Raw genomic sequence first — 21,197 nt, 5'->3', positions numbered from 1 at the left:
ATTTTTTTTTTTTATTATTATTTTTTTTTTTTTGGGGGGGGGCATGTTTCTGAACAAACTTCGTTTAATTAGAAATTAGTATGCTCCATTAGCCTGCATAGTACTTTCAGCGTCGTACTCACTCACTCATCTGTACATCCTGGCTGTATAAAATAAAAAAATGTGATGGCAAATAAACACATATAATTAAGACAGTTTGGTTATATTCTTTTGATTTACAGTTCTCAACAGACATTGACAAAACGGTGATTGATATTATGAGCCACGATTCACGCCGTCAGGGTACGACGACACTCTATCAACCAGGTCACCGAACCTGATCACCTGCTCCAGTAAGTCGCCTTTACGACAAGCATAGGTTGTTGTAGACCAACTCTAACACAGAATACCCAGGAAACAGTAGGAGTGAGTGAGTTGGATTATATTTTTGAATAACTGTAATACTGTTTAAAGCGGCGTTAACCCAACTCACTCACTCAATTCATATTAATACCGTTAATCGGTCTTGCCATGACATATTTACTACAGTAATAAGAAGGAATCGGTGTTTTTTAACTTTTTTTAAGTAGCATATTGCAGTTGCATAATCCGCCTTCCCAGCAGCCGTACAAGTGAGTGAGTATGGTTTTACGCCGCTTTTAGCAATATTCCAGCAATATTATTCCGACGGTGACACCAGAAATGGGCTTCACACATTGTACCCATGTCGGGAATCGAACCCGGGTCTTCGGCGTGACGAGCGAACGCTTTAACCACTAGGCTACCCGACCGTCCCGAGAAGAAGTATAAACACCCCGACCGCCCTGAGAAGCAGTATAAACACCCCGACCGCCCCGAGAAGAAGTATAAACACCCCGACCGCCCCGAGAAGCAGTATAAACACAGGCGTACAATGGTGACAGGACACGGATCATAATCGGTGCAATTCTGAACTAGAACAGACAATCAACATACAATCAGTTATTTCTGGATATCAAACCATTTCCCGAAGAAACAAAACCGTCTGACCACACATGCAATATGCACGTCGCTCACATTCCGTGGCCATCCCTCCACCACTAACATCACTTCGTATTTAAAACCTTCGTCTTCGCTTCTTCAATAAAGGTGACGTTTTTCACGGTAGGACAACGATCCTTCAGACACAAAATCCTTTAATACTTCAACCAGCTGCGATTACCATATTCCCTTAACAGTTCATCGGTCGATTTCAGTTTTTGTACGGCGCTACAAGATAAGGTGTGTCCGTCAGTCAGTTGACAAGCTTTGAGGCGGTCTTGAACAAAAAAGGTAGACTAAGTGGTTTCTTGGGGCCGCCATCTTGTTTTCCAAAATCCGTTTTCGTTTTCGATCAGGAAAATAACCCAAACGTATTTGGAGGTAAGACATTAGGGAAGATACTGATTTATAGATTTAACAATTGTTTTCAGTCATAGCCAATCGGAGATTTATACATGGGTTGTAAATCCAACAGCGCACATTGTCGGACTTTTCAAACGGGGCAGCACGTCGACCTCACTGGTGACATACAGAAAAACCCTGATCATATTAATCGATGGATGGAAGAGGGGATACGGTAACTGCAGTAAACATGTGACCATTCTTGAGTATTACAGTTCGATGACACTGAGGTATTAGTTGAGAATGGTTTTATGACTTAAAATGAATAATGGTTCCACACGAGACTTTTATATATTCATTAGCAATATCACACTGGTGGGACAATGCAGTATTAAAGAAGTTGTTATCCATAAATTGTGTCTACTTTGTCAATAGAAATGGGCTTCACACATTATACACGTGGGGAATAGAATCCGGGTCTTCAGCGTGACAAGCGAGCGCTTTAACCACTAGGCTACCCCATCCCAACTCGTAACAAGGTCGCATCAGGTGAACTTTGACCGCCCAATCAAAATGAATGATGAGTGGATGCTTGAGCCAATTAGAAATCAGGTTTCTACAACGATTCGACTTCAATGTTTTTTACCCCCCAGATTAGGAGATTTCGATCTGGGCAAATGAAAACTTCATAGAACACAAATATACCCGAGACAGTGTTGGAGCCATGGCAATTGCAACTACAGTATTATTTTGGAAAAATATTCACAAAAATGTTTTAATTCGGGATTATTATCGGACTTTCGGATTTCACTGAATATATGTATTTTCGAGATACTGCTGCTGGTATTGATCTAATGCGTTTCCAGAAAGGAGTTGCGCAAACGCAAATTATTCGCATTTATCTAACAATTCTATCTTTAGTTGTGATCACCCCTCCTTTTGGAAAAAGTTGTATCCGCGCTTTTTGCCATAACAGAAAGGGGGGACATGATACACTGGATACTCTAGGATGGGTCTACAAGACTTGATAAGATCCATTGCATCCCATGAGATCATATTTTGTCGTAGTGTCTCCTTGACCGCGAAGACCGAGCACACGACACGTATTGATAGAGGGGATGTACCAAGGTGAAGGCGGCCATTCCCGCAAGGAACTTGTTCACCTGGAAAAGAAACATTATCACGATACATTGAATGAGTCACACATCCAGGTAGGTTTCTTTAACATTTGTTTGTTGTTTAACGTCGCACTCAGCAATATACAGTAAACTACGGTTATAACGAACATGCTAATAACGAACTGACGGATATAACGAACTACTTTTTTGGTCCCGACTATTTGCTTTAGTTATGCTGTATATATGCTTATAACGAACTACGGTTAAAACGAACTAAAATTAGTAGTCCCTTTGAGTTCGTTATAACCGTACTTTACTGTACCAGCTATATGATGGTGGAATGAACATACATTTGTCTGGCCCTGACAATCCAGTGATTGATATTATAAGCAGCAATCCAACCCGCCGGCTACATCGACGCGCAATCAACCGAGCCCCGGATTCGGATCGCCCACTCCGTGCACGTATAGACGTTCACCAAACTGGTGAAAACCACGGGCACAGTTTTTTGCTGACAAATTAGAAACATAATGAGGGCGAATCGGGATTCGAACCCACAACCCTCAGCTTACGCCTAAGCCTTACGGATTTAATTGAGAAATCAATATAAATGTTTGTTTATTTGTTTGTTGTTAAATGCCGCACACAGCAATATTCCAGCTATATCACTGCAGTCTGTAAATAATCGTGTTGGATGTTTTCACATAGTGACGCTGGAAACTCATGCATGTCTCATTAAAATTAACCATCCAGAAACATATATAAATATATATATGGTAGGTGGTCAGTCATTTTGTTTGTTTGTTTGTTGTTTAAAGCCACACTCAGCCATAATCCAACTATGTGGTGGTAGTCTGAAAATAATCGAGTCTTGGTCGAGATCAAGAGAATCGATCCACGCAATTGGGATACGATGACATGCATCTACCAAGTCAGCGAGCCTGACCACCCGATCCTGTATTTTTGGCATAGACATATTATGACATGGAAATCTTCTCAAAAGACTCTAATATATTAATTCATTAAAATGGATGCTTAAGTAAATTCCAATATTCACCCTTGGTTGTATAATTCAGAATGTTCAATAAACTCATAGCATATGATGCTATGTAACTACAATACGGAACAGCTAGTCTCGTCTGTAGAAAGAATATTGATCGATCATTCTTTACAGTCCTGGAAAGGTTCAATATTGTCGAGTTCTCGAGGTATCTATTTTAAATTACTTAAAGAAATGTCATTATTTGAAAAGTATCTCTATCTACAAAAATCTGTTTATTATCCGCTCTTAAAATTTCGTACCAATAACCACAATTTACCAGTCGAGACTGGCCGCTGGAATAATGTACCAAGAGAACAACGTCTATGTTCACTCTATAACTCTCCGTCAATAGCTGGTGAATTCCACTATATATTTCGATATCAAGCTTTTGATAAACAAAGACTTTCACAATTTTTTATCTTGGTCAAATGTGTTCATTAAAATGTCTTTTATCAAGAACTTAACTAAACGAGCTTGTTAGCGTCTATGAAAATATGCATTATTTGTATTGAATTCTAAGCCTTAATGCACACAGCCTTCTTGTTGTACCTATTATATCAAATTATTTTTTATTTTATTACTGTTTATATGCTCTTGTCCCAGCGTCGGTGGTCTATGGAGAAATAAAGCATTTGAATCTGAATGTTACCGTGTTGAAGTCACTGTACTGCGTCCAAATAAACATGGCATACTGGAGAAAGGCAAGTGCACCTGCACTAATCAGAGATGCGCTGTAGAGGATTCCGAATTGTTCAAGTGGAAATCTGAAATACAAGAAGACGACTCGGGGTTACTTTGTTAGAACTTTGAAATTACCTCTAGTTTATTTGTTGTTTTTAGGACTAAAAACGTCCTACATCTGGCGCTGGTCGTCAGTTCTTAAAAACAGAACAGTCTCAGCTGAAATGTTGTAATTTTACTGAAAGAACTAATACAAGAGCTTGGTACATCTGGGTGAATACATTCGGAATCTAGTGAAAATCAGACGTTTCATGTTATTTGTACTTAATTCCAAAATAAATACACGTTATTACAAATTAGTATGAAAGGGGACATGTTGTTTTGAAATCTTATATCATTGTTTTTTTAACAAATTTGAATTAATGTCGTCATGAATGGAGGAACACGATGGGCGGTAATGCGTTTGGTGAGATACCTACACGGCGATGAGGAATGACGATGCAGTAGCGTAGAGGAACGCCCTAAACACCATGACGGCGATGAACGTCACATACAACACACTTTCTTCTGGAGACAACATTAACAGCGACACGAGCACTGCACTTATTGACGTCATCGTGAGGGGTACAACCGATGCCCTTATCTTTCCTCGAAGTGGCCTCAGGTCATCTGAAACAAGTAACATTCGTCACCACTCGTCACTTACTGACGTCATCTCGCCATCACTTTCATTTACCAATATCATTCGGCATCACTCGTCACTTACTGGTATAATTCGTCATCAACAGTAAATTACTGTTATCATTCAGCATCATTCATCACTTACCGATATCGTTCATCATCAGTCGTCACTTACTGGTATAATTCGTCATCAACAGTAAAATACTGTTATCATTCAGCATCATTCGTCACTTACCGATATCGTTCATCATCAGTCGTCACTTACTGGTATAATTCGTCATCAACAGTAAATTACTGTTATCATTCAGCATCATTCATCACTTACCGATATCGTTCATCATCAGTCGTCACTTACTGGTATAATTCGTCATCAACAGTAAAATACTGTTATCATTCAGCATCATTCGTCACTTACCGATATCGTTCATCATCAGTCGTCACTTACTGGTATAATTCGTCATCAACAGTAAATTACTGTTATCATTCAGCATCATTCATCACTTACCGATATCGTTCATCATCAGTCGTCACTTACTGGTATAATTCGTCATCAACAGTAAAATACTGTTATCATTCAGCATCATTCGTCACTTACCGATATCGTTCATCATCAGTCGTCACTTACTGGTATAATTCGTCATCAACAGTAAATTACTGTTATCATTCAGCATCATTCGTCACTTACCGATATCGTTCATCATCAGTCGTCACTTACTGGTATAATTCGTCATCAACAGTAAATTACTGTTATCATTCGGCATCATTCGTCACTTACCGATATCGTTCATCATCAGTCGTCACTTACTGGTATAATTCGTCATCAACAGTAAATTACTGTTATCATTCGGCACCCCTCGTCACTTACCGATATCATACGTCATCGCTCGTCATTTAACGATTTCATTCGGCATCACCTGTCACGGCATTATTCGGGTCACGAAAAAATAGTCAGAGTGAAACGGTGAAAGACTTGTAAAAAAAAATTATTCAATAACATGCGCACATACTTAATGTCCACTGTTTTTAGTCTTCATTCTCTGTGTTCAAAGAATGTTTTATCCAATTCAAAGTGTATAGCTTATTTCTGCTAAGGTGTAAAATGTATTTTACCCAAAGCCGACGTATTAAACGACATGACTTGATGGAGAGCTTGTCAAAGAGATTTTACGGGAATATACAACGTTATGATCCATTTTCGGAAATCTAGGCTCCCTTCGACTTTGAGATTGCGTAAGACCACAGAGGAGATTTTACTGAATTAGACTTATCACATCCTTCACATCGGGAAATAAAGTACCTGCATCTACATTTGCGGGATCATCTTCCCGAGACAAGGGCGTTAACAGACTATAAATGTCCAGTTTCCACCCTTGACGAACTATGGAGCATCTTAAACATATCTGTGTCTCTCAGGGCATATACCATTCAACTTTTCATTTGGACATTTCGGAATATCAAGAAATATCAGGAAGCCCCAGTCCAAAGTTGAATAGTATATAAACATACCGCGTTCCCAAACCTCACCTCTGTAGAACCTCTTCGCGCCGTCGAAGACGAGTCCCGCCAACCAGGCGACGATGATGGCGGGCATGAGGGAGTAGAGGTGCACGTTGGTGTAGTAGCTCACTGCAACATCAATGACAACCATAGTACACCGTCGGTCATTCAGATCAAGCCAGTATGGTGACGTCATACTATTGTTGCAGTTGATTCTGAGCCAGAATTCACTCGCCGTTCTGAACAAACTTCAAAAACTACAGGTCATCATGCAAAATGTTAAGAAATTATATATCAAGCATAACATGGTTTAAATCGGAGAAATCACTGGAATTGGATGGTTCTGGGAGTAGAATCAGTCAGCCCCTTCCAGAATCAACAGAACATCATGACTTCTCCATTATGTAATATACACGAGTTGGATGTTTTCACATAGTGACGGTGGAAACTTATGTATGTCTCATTAAAATGAACCAGCCAGTCATTTTGTTTGTTTATTGTTTAAAGCCACACTCAGCCATAATCCAGCTATGCGGTGTTGATCTGTAAATAATCGAGTCTTGGCCATGCTCGAGATCAAGAGCATGGATCCACACAATTGGGATACGATGACATGCATCAACCAAGTCAGCGAGTCTGACCACCCGATCCCGTTAGTCGCCTCTTATAACAAGCGTGGGTTGCTGAAGACCTATTCTTATCAGGATCTTCATGGAGATGTCATTGAATTTCATTACCCAATGGGACACATACAGAGAATATCTGTTCAAAACTTTGGAAAGATTCGTAGAATCTACATGAGTGTGAGTGAGTATGGTTTTACGCCGCTTTTAGCAATATTCCAGCAATATCACAGCGGGGGACACCAGAAATGAGCTTCACACATTGTACCCATGTCGGGAATCGAACCCGGGTCTTAGGCGTGACGAGCGAACGCTTTAACCACTAGGCTACCCGACAACCCCAGAATCTACATGAAGATGAAGGCGACATGAAAGTCTAGGTTTAGATATTATAATTATTATTATCAACTCAAAATGACGTAATTCATCTAAACCTGAAAACCAAGTTTGTACACTTAGAATCGAGAGCTGTAATCTGATTGTTCAGGATGTTTTTTGGTTATTTCATTCATAATAAAGAGTCTGACGTAATTTGGTTGGCCAGAACACTCTACACTGTTGGCGTGTACGGAGAAACGTAATACATACGTAACCCTGAAGGACGAACTTACAGCACATGAGAGATCCGACAGTGAAGAACGAACTAATGCACGTGAGAGACGCGAAAGTGAAAAACAAAACTGCCGAGCAAAATAAAATAAAAAACATTTCTCGACCATCGAGTAACCCGTCCTCGACCATCGAGTAACAATTTCTCGACCATCGAGTAACCCGCCTCGACCATCGAGTAATCCGTCCTCGACCATCGAGTAACCCGTTCTCGACCATCGAGTAACCCGTCCTCGTCCATCGAGTAACCCGCCTCGACCATCGAGTAACCAGTCCTCGACCATCGAGTAACCCGTCCTCCACCATCGAGTAACCCGTCCTCGACCATCGAGTAACCCGTTCTCGACCATCGAGTAACCCGTTCTCGACCATCGAGTAATCCGTCCTCGACCATCGAGTAACCCGTTCTCGACCATCGAGTAACCCGCCTCGACCATCGAGTAATCCGTCCTCGACCATCGAGTAACCCGTTCTCGACCATCGAGTAATCCGTCCTCGACCATCGAGTAACCCGTCCTCGTCCATCGAGTAACCCGCCTCGACCATCGAGTAATCCGTCCTCGACCATCGAGTAACCCGTTCTCGACCATCGAGTAACCCGTCCTCGTCCATCGAGTAACCCGCCTCGACCATCGAGTAACCCGTCCTCGACCATCGAGTAACCCGCCTCGACCATCGAGTAACCCGTTCTCGACCATCGAGTTACTCGTTCTCGTTTGTCTCAGTCTAAGCCACCATCAAACATGGGCGTATACTTTCTTTTGCTCGGCAGTTGAGATCGTGTTACCTTTCTCCCTGTCCCTGTTCAGCACGTGATTTAGCCAGGAGTTGAGTGAGGAGACGAAGTAGGTGAAGTGGAGGAAGAGGATACTGAACCAGACGAGGTGGAAGATGAAGATGGGGGACATGATGGACTCCTTGACGTTGGTCTGGCTCTGGGACGCTTCAATACTCAGCTCCTTCTCCGTCACCTCCTGCTCCTCGTTGGCGTTCACCTCGTCGTCTGGAGTGAGTGAGTGAGTGAGTGAGTGAGTGTGGTTTTACGCTGTGTGAAGCATTATAACAGCAATATCACGCCGGGGGTCACCAGAAACGGGCTGATGACATTTTAACATGTGGCCACAAGGCGACACTACCGCCTCCGTCGTCTGGAGCACGATGGAGGGAGCGTGTAAGACTGCATACCACTATGACTGCGACTTTTACAAGGATACTGCACGTTTTATGGCGACGTGCCATCACGGAGTATTGCCAGTTTTATCGTTCTAGCCCACTGAGAAACTAGTACAATGCTGTAAAAAAAAACCAAAAAAAACACACACACAAAAAACAAAAAACATGGACACCCCACTCACAGTTTAATAACTCCAAGCAAACCTGTACTTGTTTTATCCCCCTGATCGCCAGACAGGCTAACATCATGTAAATCTTTCAACGTCTTTTGGTATGACCATTGGCGCGGCCGGGGATGAAAGCACCGAACTCTCCTGGCAGAGGCTCTATCCACAAGACCATAGTGGGTGAGTGATGTATTACGCCGCTATTAGCTATTTCAGCAATATCACGGCGGGGGACACCAGAAATGAGCTTCACACACTGTACCCATGTCAGGAATCGAGCCCGGGTCTTCGGCGTGACGAGCGAACGCTTTAACCACTTGGCTACACAACCGCCCCACAAGACCACAGAGGCGGTCAAGAATGATGATGATGATAATGATGATGATGATGATGATGATACCTGGTGGTATTCGTATTTGGTAGTGCAACTAATACACACACAGCCCTCCCCCAAGGATATCAAAATTAAATGGTTAAGCCCTTACCGGGGTCGCCTTTCTTGTAGGGTTTGTGTTTCTTGATGAACCAGCGGGGGTAGATGATGAAAGTGCTGACGAGAACGGTGACGTTGAGGCCGGTAAGGAACAGGAAGCAGTTCTTGCGGGAGATGCCATTGTCAAACGCTATCTGGAACACAGGACCTCGCCCTTCATTTAACTTTATACTAATAAACACAGATACAGGTATATCTGAGGTCAACTTAACCTTAGGGGAAACCTGCAGGCACCCGTATGATGCTACCACACCAATTGTCATAGAGGTCTAACACTACGACCACGAATATCCCGAATCAGTCCGAATCGGAATATTTCGAAATTCGTGATGATTCGGCCAATAATGCAAACTTTCGTGGGGAATCGGTAGGAGGTACGAAGCAGTTACGACAAACATACGACGGATTTACGGAAACTCGTGGCTAATCGGGTTGAAAAAAATATGATGAATGCCAGATTCATGTACGGATCATGCACGAATTGTAGGAATCACCTATGACTAAGCTACGAATATGCAAAATGCTTGTACGAATGCATGACGATCGCAAAGAATAAAATACGATTAATACGACGTATTTACGAGTAGTTTGCGAAAATCGGTACTTTTCTTGACACTTCGGCATGTTCTTGTGTCCCGAAAGGCCGGCCAACCCATCATTTCCACCATGGAAGTTCAACGGAGACCACGTGTTGCTCTGGTCCTGGTCTTTGGGGGATCGTGTTGTTCTTACTTAATCATTACACGATTCGTAGTTGACTCGGGACATTCGTGGCTGTTTCGGGATGTTTTTGGGTTGAGGACAAGACATTTTGGGAGCCACGAATCGCTAAGAATAGCCAAGAATGCAAAGAAACTAATACGAAGCTGTTACGGAACATAAGAATTAATTACGATACTGCCACGAAATTGCATTTTGGGAACCCTTCCACGAAAGTTTTTGACAAACAAAAACTTTCTCGCAGATTCGACGAACTCCCACGAACTGTTCGAATGTTTGGGAATTAAATAAGATTCATTTAAGAACTTCAAAAATGATTGAGATTCGGGGTGATTCGGGATATTCGTGGTCGTAGTGAAATGGGGCCATTAGTGAGTGAACGAGTGAATGAGAGAGTGAGTCTATCCCTCTTAGCAATCCCATCTACCCTGCGTCGCCCTAGAATTCTGATGGAAGCTGTACCTTGACAACCAGAAGGACACCGGCTGAGGCATCGAAGGCTCCGTTGAGCAAACCAACAACCGCAGAACTGTGCCTGGGAAACAGGTTGGAGATCTGACAAAGAAAACAGAGCTGTGACAGTATCTTAACTAGGGACAGTGTGACAGCACACAGAATTACACATAGAGTGAAACCTTTTAGACCGTATTTAATTGAAATTGAATGTACGATAATTTTATGAATGATGTTCTTTGTAAACAAGTTTTTAGTAGACGATCCTGTTCATATGGCGTCTGGAATAAGCCTCCCATATTGTTCCCGACTGAGGAATCGAGTTTTTCTAGGGAGGGGTAAATATTTTAATGACTATTATGAGCAATGTCGGGTCGCCAACAGCGGTATGCCCCCAAGCAGTGATATTCCCTTACCTGTGTCTGGTCGCCATCAGCGGTATGCCTCCAGGCAGTGATATCCCTTACCTGTGTACTGGTCACCAACCGCGGAATGCCTCCAAGCAGTGATATGCCCTTACCTATGTCTGTTCGCCAACAGCGGTATGCCCCCAATCAGTGATATTCCCTTACCTGTGTACTGGTCACCAACAGCGGTATGCCTCCAAGCAGTGATATTCAATTACCTGTGTACTGGTCACCAACAGCAGTATGCCTCCAAGCAGTGATATCCCCTTATCTGTGTACTGGTCACCAACAGCGGTATGCCTCCAAGCAGTGATATTCCCTTACCTGTGTACTGGTCACCAACAGCGGTATGCCTCCAAGCAGTGATATTCCCTCACCTGTGTACTGGTCACCAACAGCGGTATGCCTCCAAGCAGTGATATTCCATTACCTGTGTACTGGTCACCAACAGCAGTATGCCTTCAAGCAGTGATATTCCCTTATCTGTGTACTGGTCACCAACAGCGGTATGCCTCCAAGCAGTGATATTCCCTTACCTGTGTACTGGTCACCAACAGCGGTATGCCTCCAAGCAGTGATATTCCCTCACCTGTGTACTGGTCACCAACAGCGGTATGCCTCTAATTGCAAGCAGTGATATTCCCTTACCTGTACACTGGTCACCAACAGCAGTATGGATCCAAGCAGTGATATTCCCTCACCTGTGTACTGGTCACCAACAGCGGTATGTCTCCAAGCAGTGATATTCCCTACCTGTTTACTGGTCACCAACAGCGGTATGCCTTCAAGCAGTGATATTCCCTCACATGTGTACTGGTCACCAACAGCAGTATGCCTTCAAGCAGTGCTATTCCCTCACCTATGTACTGGTCACCAACAGCAGTATGCCTTCAAGCAGTGCTATTCCCTCACCTGTGTACTGGTCACCAACAGCAGTATGCCTCCAAGCAGTGATATCCCCTTATCTGTGTACTGGTCACCAACAGCGGTATGCCTCCAAGCAGTGATATTCCCTTACCTGTGTACTGGTCACCAACAGCGGTATGCCTCCAAGCAGTGATATTCCCTCACCTGTGTACTGGTCACCAACAGCGGTATGCCTCCAAGCAGTGATATTCCATTACCTGTGTACTGGTCACCAACAGCAGTATGCCTTCAAGCAGTGATATTCCCTTATCTGTGTACTGGTCACCAACAGCGGTATGCCTCCAAGCAGTGATATTCCCTTACCTGTGTACTGGTCACCAACAGCGGTATGCCTCCAAGCAGTGATATTCCCTCACCTGTGTACTGGTCACCAACAGCGGTATGCCTCTAATTGCAAGCAGTGATATTCCCTTACCTGTACACTGGTCACCAACAGCAGTATGGATCCAAGCAGTGATATTCCCTCACCTGTGTACTGGTCACCAACAGCGGTATGTCTCCAAGCAGTGATATTCCCTACCTGTTTACTGGTCACCAACAGCGGTATGCCTTCAAGCAGTGATATTCCCTCACATGTGTACTGGTCACCAACAGCAGTATGCCTTCAAGCAGTGCTATTCCCTCACCTATGTACTGGTCACCAACAGCAGTATGCCTTCAAGCAGTGCTATTCCCTCACCTGTGTACTGGTCACCAACAGCGGTATGCCTCCAAGCAGTGATATTCCATTACCTGTGTACTGGTCACCAACAGCGGTATGCCTCCAAGCAGTGATATTCCCTCACCTGTGTACTGGTCACCAACAGCGGTATGCCTCCAAACAGTGATATTCCCTCACCTGTGTACTGGTCACCAACAGCGGTATGCCTCCAAGCAGTGATATTCCCTACCTGTGTACTGGTCACCAACAGCGGTATGCCTCCAAGCAGTGATATTCCCTTACCTGTGTACTGGTTACCAACAGCGGTATGCCACCTATACCTAGCAGCGTGAGACCAGGGAAGACAAGCCAGGGCAGTTCTGACAATAGAACAGAGCAGTTGAGTTGAAATAATTCAGTCATTTTATTATAAAAGTACACTGATTAATTACTGGACATTTTTAAATTTTGGTTCAGTACAGACGCACGCACACATACACACACACACAAACGTGAAAACATACATAGACTGAACGGCTCCTCGTTTCAGAGAAAACATGTTTGGTTTGAAGCAGTAAATTTACCTTTAACAAAGATCAACGAATAGATACTGGGGTAACCTTGATCTGATCAATGTACAGAGAGTACTGCCAGCTGCAACACTGTTCAGGAGCTCTTGTGCATGAGCAGATGTAACAGTGTAGTATCTAATGAAACACTATAATTAGTGAGTGAGTTTGGTTTTACGCCGTTTTTAGCAATATTCCAGCAATATCCCTGCGGGGTACATCAGAAATAGGCCTCACACATTGTACCCATGTCGGTAATCAAACCCGGGTCTTCAGAATGACGACCAAACGCTTTAACCACTAGGCAACTCGACCACTCCAACAAATGATATATTTGTAGTGAACAAAAGGCATATTAGAGTCATTGTTAGATTACCTGATCGATCGTTACACATGAGGGGAATCGAACCCAGGCCTTCTGAGTGCTAGGGTACCCCCACCGCCCCAAAGAAATACAATAAACCGTTATACATAGTCTATAAGCTGACATAACAATGTGAATATACAGTTGATATAACACAGTGATATAACACTGATATAACATATTGCATAAGCTGAAAAAAAACTATGTATAGTGAGTGAGTGAGGTTTTATGGCGCTTTGAACAGTATTCAAGTTATATCATGGCGTGTCAGCTTGCATCTTCCCGAGGCAAGAGAGTTAACTGACTATAAAAGTCCACTTTCAACCCTTGCCGAACAAGGCTGGACTAACGAGCCTAAGCATGGTGCACGTAATCGCATAACGAACTGGGCCCACTTGCACAAAGCGATCTTAGTGCTAAGACTATCGTAAGCCTATGTTTAAGTATGGGAGTTACGATCATCTAAGTGCTAAGGTTACTTTGTGGACATCCGGTTGGTAAACAACATGGATTCAAACGTGTAGATTTCGGTCGACTGCAGGATTTGCAAAGCATATGTACCGTCAACTGGGCGTCGACAGATATTTTGACAATCTTTTGATGTTTTTAATGAAGGTGCTTAAGTGATTTGATGTGCTTCGCGGGCTAAGATCCATTTTATTACAATTTATAGATAGCAACGCGTTAAATCGCAAAGAACAATGAAGAACGAAGCGTGGTTTATTTCAGGATAAAACACTGTTCTATCATGACGTCATTTCTGGAGATTCGAACATGCGCTCGAAACTTGATGACGTCGTTTATTGGACGACCTTTTTTTAAGAAGGGAGTGTCAAGTGAGTTGTTCCCCATAGATGTAGCTTGGCAACCCAGATAAACTCGAAAACTGAACGATCGCATCCTAACGCAGTAGAGATATTTAGAGATAAGGTACAGGTAATCGACATTAAGATTGTGAGAATATGCGGGAAATACCACCTGTGCCTAAAATGGACTTGTCCGACATTGCCGAGGTCAGATTTTATTGAGGGAGTCGTCATTATTTAAATACGGATAAATGTCGTTAAAGAATTTACACTTTATCATCGTCCTTTAAGTGGATGTACATAATGTTGATATCTTCATAAGCAATAAACGACTCGTGGTCGTTGTTTATCGTACAATAATGCACTGTAGGGAGAATTAACCACACGGTGCTGCGCCCCTCGTGGTTCTTTCTTTCTTAAGTAGATTTTGATTATCGATCAGATCGTCTTGACTGGGCGCCGCCATTTTGTTTGAACAAATGCATGGGATATGTGAGATGGAATCTGATTGGTCCATAGGAGGGACATAGAAAGTAATAGCCTCGGGTGGCGCGCCAATCCTGCCTGGAAATTCCAGCCTTCGGCAAGGATGGAAGCTGGAGTTTAATAGCCAGTTAACGCCCTTGCCATAAAACAGTGTGTCAGCCGAAATAACACAGTGTATAAGCTGCTGTAGAATAGTGGACAAGCTGATATTACAGTGCAGAAGCTGTTATTATTCAATACATAAGCTGCTATAACATATGCCTACCTTTGCTCTCAAATGCCAGCAAGAGGGATCCCGACATAAACAGAACTCTGAAACAGATACCAAGTTGAATCAGTCTCATTAAAATCAGATCTTAGTTCTCGCTACCGCTAAACAAAGTTTGAGGACATCTCGTTACGGGTCAGGTCAGAACGATTTTAATGAGATTGAAGTTGGATAAACCCTTACATAAACAAACATAACACTAGGGTAACTAAACTCTAATGTGTCTATCCAGGCTTACTAAACATGTCTATCAAGGACAACTAAAAATGTCTATCAAGGACAACTAAACATGGCTATCCAGGGCAACTAAACATGTCCTCTATCCAGGGCAAATAAACATGTCTATCCAGCCTAACTAAACATGGCTATCCAGGGCACATAACATGTCTATCCAGGCTAACTAAACATGGCTATCCAGGGCAACTAAACATGTCCATCCAGGCTAACTAAACATGTCTATCCAGGGCAACTAAACATGTCCATCCAGGGCAACTAAACATGTCCATCCAGGGTAACTAAACATGGCTATACAGGGCAACTAAACATGTCTATACAGGCTAACTAAACATACCTATCCAGGCTACCTAAACACTAGCATGTCTATCCAGGATATCTTTTCCTGCAAGTCTAACCTGAGTAACTATTCAATTCGGTTTATTTCGTAAGTGTAGGCCATCGGCCCATAGTTACATTTGTATTACAATGGAGGTGATGTACACAAATCATATTGTTCTGACAATAATGTTCCACGAAGTAACATCGCTTGATAGATATAGATAGCTAGACGTTTAATTAATTTACAATCAGTTAATGATATTAAAATTGTGTCGGATATTTACAATATTTCTGTGGTAAGTGATCCACCAGTAACTTGTTATAACCGGAGCAAACTAACAAGAAATGAAACTCGTCCTCCACGTACCCAGCATTACAAACACAACATTGTCTTCTGTTACGTGGGATATCAGCATATCTCCCAGTTTCAACACACAGCTGGTGCGAAAATCATCTAAACCGAGCAAGCACCACTCTCAATTTACTGACGGTCACACAGCTAAGATACAACTCTGTACCAAACGATACATTGAATAGAGAATAAGAGAAATATTTACTACCCTTTTCCAGAAGACTATGCCAATCCTGTTCATAACTACATTTCAGACGCGACATAAGTTCCGACAAAACGAATGAGGATGACTTTTACACTGGTTTTCCCATACAGAGCCAAAACCCAAACCGAACAATAAAGATTTACATTTTGAAACCCAATTAATTTTACCATTACTTTCTGCCTGAAGCATCATATAATAACATTTCTTTGGAAAGCGACAATCGGACATACTCAATAACCTTATCCAATAACCAATAACTCTTTTGTATGCATAAAGATATAATGGATAACGCCCACATTCACCTGAATAACTTAAAACCAACATGTCTATCCAGGGCAACTAAACACACAATATTTACAGCATTTATTACAACAGATTGAGCGACATACTTTATGATACATTAAATATTACTTCAGAAAATACCTTCACGAAAGATATCATCTGCAAATAAGAACATTTATCATATAAGGGGTAGGTTTCTCGGCAGGATAAAGCCAACGGATAAAAACGATATCCGTTGGGGTCATATGCGGATAGAGATGCAAATATCAAAGGTCAAGTAGGGACTACTTTCACTGTTTATAAACGAACATGGCGTCGCCCTTGTCATTCAAGGCTCGCTAAATACAATGTTTATTCCTAATGCAGGATATTTACCATCCCCAAACACACTTGCGTGATAACCTCTATGTATTAAGCTAACACATATAGAAACTCCTCTAATTTCTAAGTTGTTCGGGCGGTCGGGTAGCGTCGTGGTTAAAGCGTTTGCTCGTCACGCCGATGGCATGGGTTTGATTCTCCACACGATTACACTGTGCAAATAGAACAGAAAAGAGATGACTATGTGAAACCAATTTCTGGTGTCTTTCGCCGTCATATTGTTAGATGTCGCTACAAGTGGCGTTAACCTAACTAAAGTATTCACGGAAATGAAAAAAAAACCTGTTTTTTGTATCTCAGATTTTAAATAAATGCAGTTAATATACAAAATATATAAATATTCAAACAACTGAATTAGAACTAATTGGGCCTTGGCACAAATGCAGCGTATCAAAGGTTTTATGTCTTTTTACACGTAAAAGTGTGTAAAAATATGAACAAAACAGACTTTTGTGAAACTGAGCATAACCAGGTGTTAGTAGATCAAGGTGAATGTCCATGACCTTTGACACCTTGACGACAGGTGAAAACAGGTGCTTGAAACCCACGTGCATGTGATTTGTCAGTGGTTAGTGATTTGTGAGTGGCATTGTGGGATAGTGAATCATCGTCAAAATATCAGAACGTAAAAGTAACATATTCCCTTCTCAAACAACAACTTACATGTCATTATCATTATGTACATAAACATAGCTGTTTTCCTGGCTTATTTGCATAATGCCTATAGCCTGTTTCTGCCATGTCAATTTGGACTTAGTTTTATTTTTGAATGTTGAAAGTGCCTACAAATTACCTCCTGTAAAGTACATTTTGTATTGAGCACTGAGATAAACTAGCAAATCCAGACAAGTACTTTTCCAGTTGTTTTGTTATTTCGTATTTACATCTACGTAATGCTTTGTGTCGATTATTAAATCCATCAAAACGGGGTTTTTTCATTTCCATGAGCACTTGCTTTTGATTCACTCAAAGACTTCAGCAAGATACAATAAAGACATACTTTTAAACGCAGGACGGAGTAACTAACACCCAATGATAAATGACCTTCTTGCAACAAACGCCTTAACATCGTGCAAACAAAGATGTCATGTCCCGTGTCGGATTGTCAGGCGAGATCGCTACATAAATATTTGCCTGGCCATCACTGAAAGACCTGTTTGCCTGAAACGTCAAATATGTGATAATCCGGGTGTAATTTATCACAAGTTGACCTTACCTCTACCCTTGCCTTTTATACGTTGTTATTCAAGGTCGTGTTATTAGCTGATGGAATGAGTTTAACAATACTTCATTTATATCAAGGCGTCTCGTTTTATTATGGGAGGACTGCCCAAAGAAGACGTTTACCACATGGTGAGATCCACAAGAACGTGTATGTTGCTGACGAACCAATGTTCATAATCACATGAGTCCAGGGTACGTACCCATGATCATCAGATCCTTGCATACCCTGCCCCTCCCTTTTCCACCAGGATATAAAATGGTCGATCCTCAGTATTTATCCAGTGGCCTAATACACGGCGTAAGTCCAAGAAGACGGATCTTGTGTGCAGCCATGCATACATGTACTCAGTAATGTCAATGTGACGTAATAACTCGGAAAGTTGAAGACAATGCATTAAAAGTCAATCTACACGGACGCGATGATAACATGACCGACAGAACGACCTTGCCCTATAACATGACTGTCATACGACTTTTAAAGTTGGTTAGGAGTCTGCTGTCCTCCGAAAGGTGTCAGATAAGAGACTTAGCTCTGGTAACATGGAAGGCAAACCGCTTCATCAGAACCCACATGCACATCGCGATCTTAACGCTACAACTATTTATAACAAGCGCGGATACAGCTCTTTGGTAAAGAAGGGTCTCATTGGCAATTCGCGTACAGTAATTTTGTTAAACACATACCACCAGATTAGTAAGTTATGATGTTTTCTACCTTCATTATGGTCTAGTGGTAGAGCGTCCGCCCGGAGAGCGGAAGGTCCGGGGTTCGGTCCCCGGCCGCGTCATACCAAAAGACGTTAAAAGATGGTACTTGTTGTTACCCTGTCTGGCGCTCGGCATTAAGGGGCTAAAGCAAGGACTGGTCGGCTCGGAGTCAGTATACTGTGTCTGAGTGGGGTATTCATGTTAATCGTCACGATATGGCTGAAATATTGCCGATGTGACGTAAAGCATTAACTCACTCACTATTCATGTTAAACTGCGGCATGGTATCTCAGTGGACTAGCGCTATAAATCGGCATCAGTCCGGACTAGTACAAGCAGCCACACAGACACACACACACACACACACACACACGTCGCTATATAAGTGCAATAATCTTGGACGCGACGTTAAACCCAATTTCACCACACCTCACCTCACCTCCACCTTCATTATTACCTGCCTGGTCACCCTTACAATTTACGAATTTATAATCGTTAAGGAGATTGAAACCCACCACTGGATCATGTATGTGTAAACCTATGTTAAAGTGTAGGAGTTACTCTAGTCTTAGCGCTGAGGTCCTTCTGCACAAGTCGGCTCTGGCGTAACCTGTCCTGTGAGACGGTGGGGGTCAGCACCGGTCTACATGATACCCGCCATGGTTATTGAATGGGTGGGTGATTCTAACCGTCCCTTAAACGTTCCAATTATGTCGGGTAATAAGAATTCGAACATTATTTTTTTTATATAAAAACTAGGCTTGTTGTGTTTCGTGTTATATTTTCGAAATCTGAAAATTCGATTTCAATTAAAATCATAACGGTTGAAATGACGAAAAGATATCAAGAATTGTTAAATGACGCCACGTAAATGTTAGAATGGTATTTCAGCTATACCATGGCATGTCAAACTAGTGTTTCAGTTATATAACAGCATGTCATAAGAGTATTTCAGTTATATCATGGCAGGTTGAAGGAGTATTTCAGTTATATCATGGCAGGTTGAAGGAGTATTTCAGTTATATCATGGCATAATAGAATAATAGTATTTCAGCTTTACACGGCATGTTATAATAGCATTTCAACTATATCCCGGCATGTCAGAATAGGTTGTATTTTGGCTACATTACGGCCTGTCAACTCAGGTAGGTAACCCAAAGTGAAACAGAGTTGGGAAATCAACCGAAACAGCTTCACTCTTCACCATGGCAGAATGGAGATAGAAATGGCGTGTTTCAGTTTAAGAGCTGTGCAACGTGGAGATTTGGTGCTACATTTAACAGGTCAAAAATATGCAGGTAACACAGTTCTTCGTTGAAAACACGTCGACCCACCAATCTCGTTATCTTGTTTTATCGTGAAAAGGTGTGCCCGAAACCTGGTTGCGGTTGTGAGTGAACTTGCTTTTTAAGGACTTGCCAATACCACCGACGCACAATCCAAACTTTACCAGAAAACAGTCAAACCTAAAGTCTCGTGAAAGCTGTCATGAAGCCAGCTTGTTCCAATTCATGGATACGTTCTAGTCTACTTCGGTTTATTTTGGACGCGTTTGTGTATTACCTTGGGGACATGTAATATACATATAATATACATATATTATACTGTTCCCATATATCAATCCCACTTCGGTGAAACCTACGAGCACGGGTATGGTGCTGACAAACCTAGAAACATATTCGGGGCGAACCGTGATTCGAACCAACAGTCATAGATTTCTGGCGTGCCCAATATACGCAACTCTGCACAGCGAATCGCGGCGCCTTAGAGACTGGGGCCCCCGTGCCCGTCCCCACCCCCCCCCCACCACACCCCCCCCCCCCCCCCCCCCCCCCCCCCCCACCCCCCCCCCCCCCCCCCCCCCCCCCCCCCCCCCCCCCCCAAGGAGTAAAATGACGGTGAGTTTAACTTAAAAGAGATCTTACATGGACAATATCCTGGTGATACGTGTTCCGTATTTAAAGTTGATATGACCTGTCAAGAGCGACGTCAGTGCACCTGCGCTGGAGGCGATGGTGAATACGAGATCAAACTCGCTATCCTGTGCATGGCAGACGACACCCGTGTCCTGAATGCCGCCATCTTTGAAAATCCAGGAATCATTGACCCCACTGTGTCCTGAAGAATTGTTAGGATCGTTATCACACAAATCGGCATATATTCCATCATATTTCAGAATATACACGAGGGAAGCCCATCCATACATTACGCCACAAAACAACAGGCATTCGAAGAAAACCCATGCCAGGTATAACACACGTTTCCATAAAGGTAGTAGCTGTGATCTGTCCGTTTTCAAGAGACTCAGCGTCTCTGTGCTGTCGATGGTGCTGCATGAGTCCATGCTTGTAGAATCCGGTTCAGTGGATAAAATGTGTCACAGTCATAGTTCAGAATACTTCACGACGTGAGTTGAAATGCAAAG

At 42.5% G+C, this 21,197-nt stretch overlaps 1 protein-coding gene across 1 annotated transcript; it reads right to left on the bottom strand.

Annotated features, from left to right (window-relative positions):
• Positions 1-2,188: 2,188 nt before the first annotated feature.
• Positions 2,189-21,197, bottom strand: LOC139445214 (equilibrative nucleobase transporter 1-like). The gene is made up of 10 exons (XM_071226351.1): positions 20,698-21,197; positions 15,063-15,109; positions 12,876-12,952; positions 10,608-10,700; positions 9,418-9,559; positions 8,380-8,595; positions 6,388-6,489; positions 4,662-4,851; positions 4,151-4,265; positions 2,189-2,504 (listed from the first exon to the last, which is right to left on the bottom strand). The coding sequence occupies exons 1-10, from the start codon at positions 21,114-21,116 to the stop codon at positions 2,394-2,396; spliced, it is 1,512 nt and encodes a 503-aa protein (XP_071082452.1). The 5' UTR covers positions 21,117-21,197; the 3' UTR covers positions 2,189-2,393.

The sequence above is a fragment of the Haliotis cracherodii genome, unplaced genomic scaffold (genome assembly GCF_022045235.1).
Source record: "Haliotis cracherodii isolate W230 unplaced genomic scaffold, xgHalCrac1.p SCAF_6, whole genome shotgun sequence".
Lineage (NCBI taxonomy): Eukaryota > Metazoa > Mollusca > Gastropoda > Lepetellida > Haliotidae > Haliotis > Haliotis cracherodii.
Note: the sequence above shows the minus strand (reverse complement) of the source record. Positions and strands in the feature narration are given on the sequence as shown.

Bases quoted from the DNA above. Each gene is read 5' to 3' on its own strand.
- LOC139445214 (XM_071226351.1), bottom strand. From the start codon at position 21,116: ATGGACTCATGCAGCACCATCGACAGCACAGAGACGCTGAGTCTCTTG. The intron at 15,110-20,697 runs GTAAGATCTCTT...TATCTGTTTCAG, and splicing joins ATCACCAGGATATTGTCCAT to AGTTCTGTTTATGTCGGGAT. The intron at 12,953-15,062 runs GTAGGCATATGT...TTCTATTGTCAG, and splicing joins GCTGGCATTTGAGAGCAAAG to AACTGCCCTGGCTTGTCTTC.